At 38.2% G+C, this 7499-nt stretch overlaps 1 protein-coding gene across 1 annotated transcript; it reads left to right on the top strand.

Annotated features, from left to right (window-relative positions):
* The first annotated feature begins 2869 nt into the window (after window positions 1-2869).
* Window positions 2870-6584, top strand: LOC121979372 (probable 1-deoxy-D-xylulose-5-phosphate synthase 2, chloroplastic). The gene is made up of 10 exons (XM_042531365.1): window positions 2870-2988; window positions 3076-3222; window positions 3331-3495; window positions 3593-3743; window positions 3880-4151; window positions 4778-5051; window positions 5137-5444; window positions 5544-5825; window positions 5912-6196; window positions 6277-6584. The coding sequence occupies exons 1-10, from the start codon at window positions 2896-2898 to the stop codon at window positions 6421-6423; spliced, it is 2124 nt and encodes a 707-aa protein (XP_042387299.1). The 5' UTR covers window positions 2870-2895; the 3' UTR covers window positions 6424-6584.
* The last annotated feature ends 915 nt before the right edge of the window (window positions 6585-7499 follow it).

Raw genomic sequence — 7499 nt, 5'->3', positions numbered from 1 at the left:
GATTCTTGGGATAAAGATATATAAAGATGGAGTCTATGGGAGATTATGACTATCTTAGCGGAGTTTTGTTCAGGAGGTATTGGACAGGTTTAACATGGGTAATGCGAAGTCTTCTGGTGCATCATTTCAAATTATCTCTTGTAGTGTCTAAGGATGATTCCTTATGCTAGTGCAGTTGGTTATCTGATGTATGTCATAGTTTGCACAACACCTTATTTGATACAAGATTAGGATGTGGTGAACAAGTTTCTTTCAAATACTAGTCGACAACATTAGGATGTGGTCAAATGAACTTTCAGATATTTGAAGAATACTACAGATTATGGCATCATGTTCAATAGACAACAGGGCGATCCTTCAGTTTCGGGATAAGTGGATGCAAACTATATAGGGGATATGGATGCCTAGTCATGCCCCGTGCTGGAGGCACCAAGAATTATAAGATTTTTTATTTACTTTGTATTTTTATCCAAAATACTATATATATCGGAAGATGATTAGTGGGCACCACGTGAATAAGAGAAGATTGGTGAAACCTGCTGAGGTGGTTCCAAGAGAAGGAAGTTGAGTTGACGCTCGACTCCTTGGCCTCTCGGCTTCTCAGGCCTCTCGGTTCCTTGGCCTCTTGACCCTCAGGCTTCTGACTCCCAAGCCTTCTATCTCCTTGGCCTCTCTACTCCTTAGCCTCCTGACTCTCGAGCCTCCTGACTCCTTGGCATTCGGACTCTCGGGCCTCCCGACTCCTTGGCCTCCTAGCCTCCCTACTTAGTCTACAGTTTGTTTGGTGACTTGACTTAGGATGCAAGACCATTTCAGGAAAAGGATAGCCATCACATAAATCTTGGATTATTTCGGAAAAAAAGATAATCATCGTGCAAATCTTGGATTATTTCAGGAAAAAAAACAGTAGCGTGAATAAGTCTCGCATTATTTAAGAAATTAAATAACAGTAACGTGAAGATTGAAACGGAAGAAAAAAGACTACGGTCTCCTTATAAAAGGTAGCTCTTTACGGCGTCCAAGGTATATATACACACATACATCAAAATCCTAATACTCATTTTCTTCTTCATCCTCTAACTTGAGTGTCAGAGTGACTGCGCTGGAAAACCCTCTACCATCATTTTAACCCTCTTCTTCTTCTTGTTTGCCTTCGCTCATGCTCTCAACTACACCATCATCCTCGTTATCATTCAGTGATTGATAATTAAGTTGACAACAAAGCCAACTCACGAGTGATTCACTCGTCAACGTTCGCGAACAGGATTATATATATATATATATATACACACACAAACTCTAAACCGAATTCTGATAGAGAGTTCTTGACTATTTTATGGAGTATGCACATTGTCGAACTACGATAATTCTTTCATCTTCTCTCCTTTTGTGATTCTTCTTCTTCCTCTTTGATTTCTTCTTTGGCGATTCTTCATGTTTGTTACGTCACGATCTCAACATAAGTCATTTTAGGAGTTTTCACATTTTAATTTCCTATAAAATTGTTGTCAATTTTCTCATTTTTAATGTTACAAATTGAATTATGATTAAGTAGTTAAGACTTAAGAGGTCTTAATAATTTACAGGGTTATAATTATGATTAAGCTTGTATTTTAAATTTCGAGTGAGCTTGAAATACAAAGATAATCTTAAACAAATTTTAGTTTTGTTTCATCTAGTATTTAATTTTGGAGTGAACTTAATCAATCATGTACTTTGTTAATTAATAATTCTATTAGCTTACATGAATTAGACTGACAAATTAGATGAGCTAATCAAGCGGAATAAACAAATAGATCTAGACGATTCAGTTGAATTGAACAAACCAACGTACTAACTAGCCCGGTCAATTAATATAAATAAATACAATCAAAATTATTAAAATATACCACTAGACGAGTTAAATAACTTAAATAAAATCATACAGAAACAGTCAAACTACAAAAGAGCTATACCTATACGCGTATGTAAAATATAAATTATCATGTACTCTTAAACACTGCCAAACAATTTATTTTAAAGAACATGCGATTCATGAGTATATAAACAAATTAACGGCCGATTCTCCTCCGATTTCAATGGACCGCGGACACGTTTGCATCACGACGACCATGATAATTGCTTGTGATTTTATTTATTTATTTTATTTTTATGTTTTTTACGACTGCACAAAGTTTAAAGTCCCTGAAAATTTATGCACTTGAGAAGCGGCACGTGCTTCACGACATACTCATGTGAAATGTAATTGATGGAAAAAGGGATATTGATTTACCGTACATATTTTCCTATATTTCTAATAACTTCATAAACCTACCTTCTAGATTATCTATCGCTCACTGTACATGTTTGACTTTATTTTGATCTTATTTTCTTTCCTTTTTTTTTCTTGTAATTTTCCAAGTTTCTTATTATTGTTTGAAGTTTATATGGACGTTTAATTGCCATCGTTCATTGATTTTTTTTCTAATAAATATTATTTTTCATGATTTTGTTTTCGCGTGCGTGGAAGAAAATAAAATGGCATAGATTTTTAAGTGACTATTGGTAGAAAATTATAAATAATAATAATAATAATAATAATAATAATAATAATAATAATAATAATAATGAGTGACGAGTGTATTAAGACTTGATCAATTCTCTTCCACAACGACTCGTCACAAACAATTAAAAATTAAATATTAATAATAATAAAAAATAAATAAAACAAATAAATAAAATTGTTTGAATAGCTGAAATTGACCGGCGTAATTGTCCATGCCATCAGCATTTCTTCAGCTTTGAATAATAATAATAATAATAATAATTTGACTTTAATTTGGGCTTGGGCGGCCTATATAAACCGGGATTCTCTTCCTTGCTCCCGACACCGGACCTCCCTCTCGCTTTCTCTCGATGGAGGCTTCCAGCTCTCTCATGGCGGCCTCCGGAGGCCCGTTCCTCAAGTCTCTTAGGTCGGTTGCGAATCGGCCGTGCAGAAGGAAACAGGTACAGGCTTCAAAAGTTGGATTTTGTCACGTTGTTTCTAGGGATTCCGAGCTGTTGGATCTAATATTCGTGGGTTTGCCGTTTTAGTTTTCTGTGAGAGCGAGCGGTGACGGAAAGAAGGTTCCCAGTAAGGAAAATGGCGGGTGGAGGATCGATTGCTCGGCGGAGAAGCCGGCGACCCCTCTTCTCGATACGATCAACTTTCCCATTCACATGAAGAATCTGTCGCCAAAGGTGATCCTTTTTCCCCCTCTTTTTTCCCCGTTTAAAGTTGGAACAGCTCTAAAAACTGAGGTTGGGGACTAAGCTAGTAGGAATGCTCATTTTTTGTAATCGCTATAGGATTTGGAGCAGTTGTCGGCTGAGCTCAGATCAGAAATTATGTACATGGTGTCGAAAAGTGGTGGGCACTTGGGCGCCAGCTTGGGGGTGGTGGAATTGGCCGTGGCTCTTCATCATGTGTTCAATGCTCCCGAAGACAAGATCATTTGGGATGTCGGCCATCAAGTCAGTGAATTCTTAGTTTCACTTTTAGTATTATCGCAGCCATAGAAGTTGTTTGAAGATTGTGAATTTTGTAGCTGAAACGGAACTGAATATGCAGGCCTACCCTCACAAGATATTGACCGGAAGAAGGTCAAGGATGCATACCATCAGGCAGACCTCAGGGCTTGCTGGATTTCCAAAGAGAGATGAGAGCGTTTACGATGCCTTCGGTGCAGGTCATAGCTCCACAAGCATCTCAGCAGGGCTTGGTAAAGTCAACTTACTTATCTTATATTATCTGAATTTGTGTTAACATATATTTAAAGGTTGATGGTCAAATTGAAACCACTTTTGTTAAATGTATATATATATATATATATATATATATATATATTTTCCTTCCAGGAATGGCAGTCGCAAGAGATTTGCTAGGGAAGAAGAATCATGTTATTTCGGTGATCGGGGATGGTGCCATGACTGCTGGTCAGGCCTTTGAGGCCATGAACAATGCTGGCTACTTGGATTCCAACCTTATTGTTGTGTTGAATGATAATAGACAAGCTTCACTTCCAACTGCAGCCTTTGATGAACCTGCAATTCCTGTTGGGGCATTCAGTAAAGCCCTTACTACACTTCAATCAAGCCCAAAGTTACGAATGCTCCGTGAAGCTGCTAAGGTAGCGTGTGTACCCTTGGTAATTATATTTTATCTGTTGATTTTTCTCAGTTGAACTGCCAAAACTATTGCAGTATTTTTCTTAAACATGCAATTGGTAGTTGAAGTACAATGATTTAGAAGTTTTTGTGATCATCTTAGACAATTAGGATTTAGAAATGATATTTTACAAAAAATAATTGCCTTTTGTGTTATTTGTGCATCCAAGATAAACTAGAAATTACTTTCAGGTAGTCAAATGGTTTGAAGTCCTCGGAAAACAATAGCCAAAAGTGATGTCTCTTGTTTGATAAGATAATTAACCATTTTTTATCTGGCAGGTTACTGTTCTTTTGTTCAATCAACTTTTAATTTTTGGCCTATAAATATAAGAAAACAAGTCTCAGTACAAGTATTACTTTTATAATTTTTCAAATTGGCGACTTCATATACATGCGAATTACATCTTTGTGAATTAGAAGTACCAGTGATAATTCACTGATTGTTTTGACTGTATGTTTTATCAAAAGTGTTAAGGGAATTTTCGTCCATGTTTATGCCATTTTCATATATTGTTTGTTCTTGTGCATTTTGACCAAATTGCAACTTCTATAGAAGATTTCTAATGCAATTGATCTGTTTGTTTAGAGTCTCACAAAGCAAATTGGGGGCCAAACATATGAGCTTGCTTCAAAGGTGGATGAATACGCTCGGGGATTGATAAGTGCCTCTGGATCTACATTGTTTGAGGAGCTCGGTCTGTATTATATAGGACCTGTTGATGGGCACAATGTCGACGATTTGGTCACCATCTTTGAGAAGGTGAAGTCCCTGCCAGCTCCTGGCCCCGTCCTCATCCATATTGTGACCGAGAAAGGAAAGGAGGATCCCCCAATTGAGGCTGCCACAGACAAGATGCACGGTGAGCATTGTTCACTCATTCCTCGCAGTTCTGACATAGGCTGATCCTATGTATGGCGATCTGATACTTGTATTTCATGTCATAGGAGTTGTGAAGTTTGACCCCAAAACGGGAAAGCAATTCAAGACAAAATCTCCCACCTTTTCATACACCCAATATTTCGCAGAGTCACTCATCAAAGAGGCCGAGGTCGATGACAAGATCGTGGCTGTGCATGCTGCCATGGGAAGTGGCACCGGGCTGGATTATTTCCAAAAGAAGTTTCCAGAGAAATGCTTTGATGTGGGAATCGCCGAGCAGCACGCAGTCACCTTTGCAGCTGGTTTGGCCACCGAGGGGCTCAAGCCTTTCTGTGCCATATATTCATCTTTTCTGCAACGGGGATACGACCAGGTAATAGCACAGTGCAAACTAAAAACCTTTTTGATTTCATAACATATGTAAGAAGTTGCTCATCCAATTCTAATCGATAAATGGCTATGATCCGTGCAGGTGGTTCACGACGTGGACTTGCAGAAGCTTCCTGTCCGGTTTGCGCTGGATCGGGCTGGCCTAGTCGGAGGAGATGGACCAACTCATTGTGGAGCTTTTGACATTACATACATGGCATGCTTACCCAACATGATCGTGATGGCCCCGTCCGACGAAGCTGAGCTGATGCATATGGTAGCCACAGCAGTGGCAATCGACGACAGACCTTGCTGTTTCAGATTCCCCAAGGGCACTGGAGTTGGTGTCCCCCTGCCTCCAGACCACAAAGGAATCCCTCTCGAGGTGAGCTTCCCTCTAATTCTCATCTCAGAAAATTTAACACGATGATCGCGAGTAAAGCTACAAGGCTTATCGGTTTGTTTCAACAGATTGGGAAGGGTAAGGTCCTAATGGAAGGAAATCGAGTTGCCATCCTCGGATACGGTTCCATAGTGCAGACATGCTTAAAGGCTGCAGACTCACTCAGAGCTTGTGGAATCTTTCCCACAGTAGCCGATGCCCGGTTCTGCAAGCCTCTCGACGTGGACCTAATTAGAAGGCTAGCGAACGAGCACGAGATCCTGATCACGGTGGAGGAGGGCTCCATTGGAGGTTTCGGGTCGCACGTCATGCAATTCTTAAGCTTGAGTGGCTATCTGGATGGGCGCGTCAAGGTACATTTCTTTCGACAAATTTTGACACTGAAGTCGAATACAATTGAACTGTTTAACCTCATTCCGGTTGTTGTATGCAGATGAGATCACTGGCTCTGCCGGACCGCTACATCGACCAAGGATCCTCTCAGGACCAATTTGAAGCAGCTGGTCTTACTTCTAAGCACATTGCACGAACTGTGCTCCAAATGTTGGGCAAGCCTAAGGAAGCACTGCAACTTTACTGACTCCAAAGGGGGAAAACTCAATCAAATAGAGCCAATTATGCATCATTAAGCAGTTGCAAATACCACAATTTTCCACTTCTTTGTAATTAGAGATCATTTTTTTAAAATGATTCGTGTATATTTATAGTTCTTCAGATATAAAGCATCTGCGTTCATCTTCAGCTGCTGAGTTGGACATTGCCAAAGTCAATCCTCTTCTCTTTTTCTTCTTTTACAATTTTAGAAGTTGGCTGTGCCCTTTAGCTAGAATTGGAAAGTCAAACCACTAGCTTCCTGGCTGTTTCTTGGTGGAGCGGCTTAAATGGACCGGCATTGCAGCTCTAATGCTGCATTGCTCAGTGTGTTGAATCATTGCAGAACTTTGAATGCAATTTGCTGGATATTTGACCAATGAAAGCAATTGATAGCAAAAGTTCAATATGGAAAAAATTAATAAGGTTGAGTTGGATCTTTACTCCCACAAGCCAGTTCAATTGGATAAGTCTCTACTTAGTCAACGCCCTATTGAAGGGGAGAGAGCCAGTAGTTGAACTTTCAACATCCCCATCGTTGAAAGAAAGGAAAAAAAAATGCATATGTAATTAATTGAGAGTCAACGTTGTATGTCATTCGCATTACATTGCGTTGACTGACTTATTCAAGCGACTGATTGACTTTAGATAAACATGAATACTGTTAATATTTTAAATATTTAATTTTAATCAAAGTAAATATCTAAAGATGTGTGTTTGCTTAACTAATCCATGGCAATTAGATGTTGCATTAATTTTTTAATAGTATGTTCGGAAAATTTTAATATAAAAATTTATAGTAGTTTTTATAATATCAAGTTAAATAGATTTGAGCATTTACAATATAAATAATAAATTATAATACAATTTAGATGAATTTAGTAGAATAAATATAATTTGATAGTTGCTTATGACTATAAATATATTTTAAAATTTATGCATAAGTTTAATTTAAATTTTGTGTGAATAGAAAAGCAAATATGTTAAGTAATAAATAAATAAATATAAAATAGGAGCTAGCTAGTGGCATAGACAGCAATAGAGCTAAAATTGATAGAGCATTAA

Source organism: Zingiber officinale, chromosome 5A, assembly GCF_018446385.1.
Source record: "Zingiber officinale cultivar Zhangliang chromosome 5A, Zo_v1.1, whole genome shotgun sequence".
Lineage (NCBI taxonomy): Eukaryota > Viridiplantae > Streptophyta > Magnoliopsida > Zingiberales > Zingiberaceae > Zingiber > Zingiber officinale.
The sequence above is the reverse complement of the archived record's forward strand: the minus strand, read 5'-3'. Positions and strand labels throughout refer to the sequence as shown.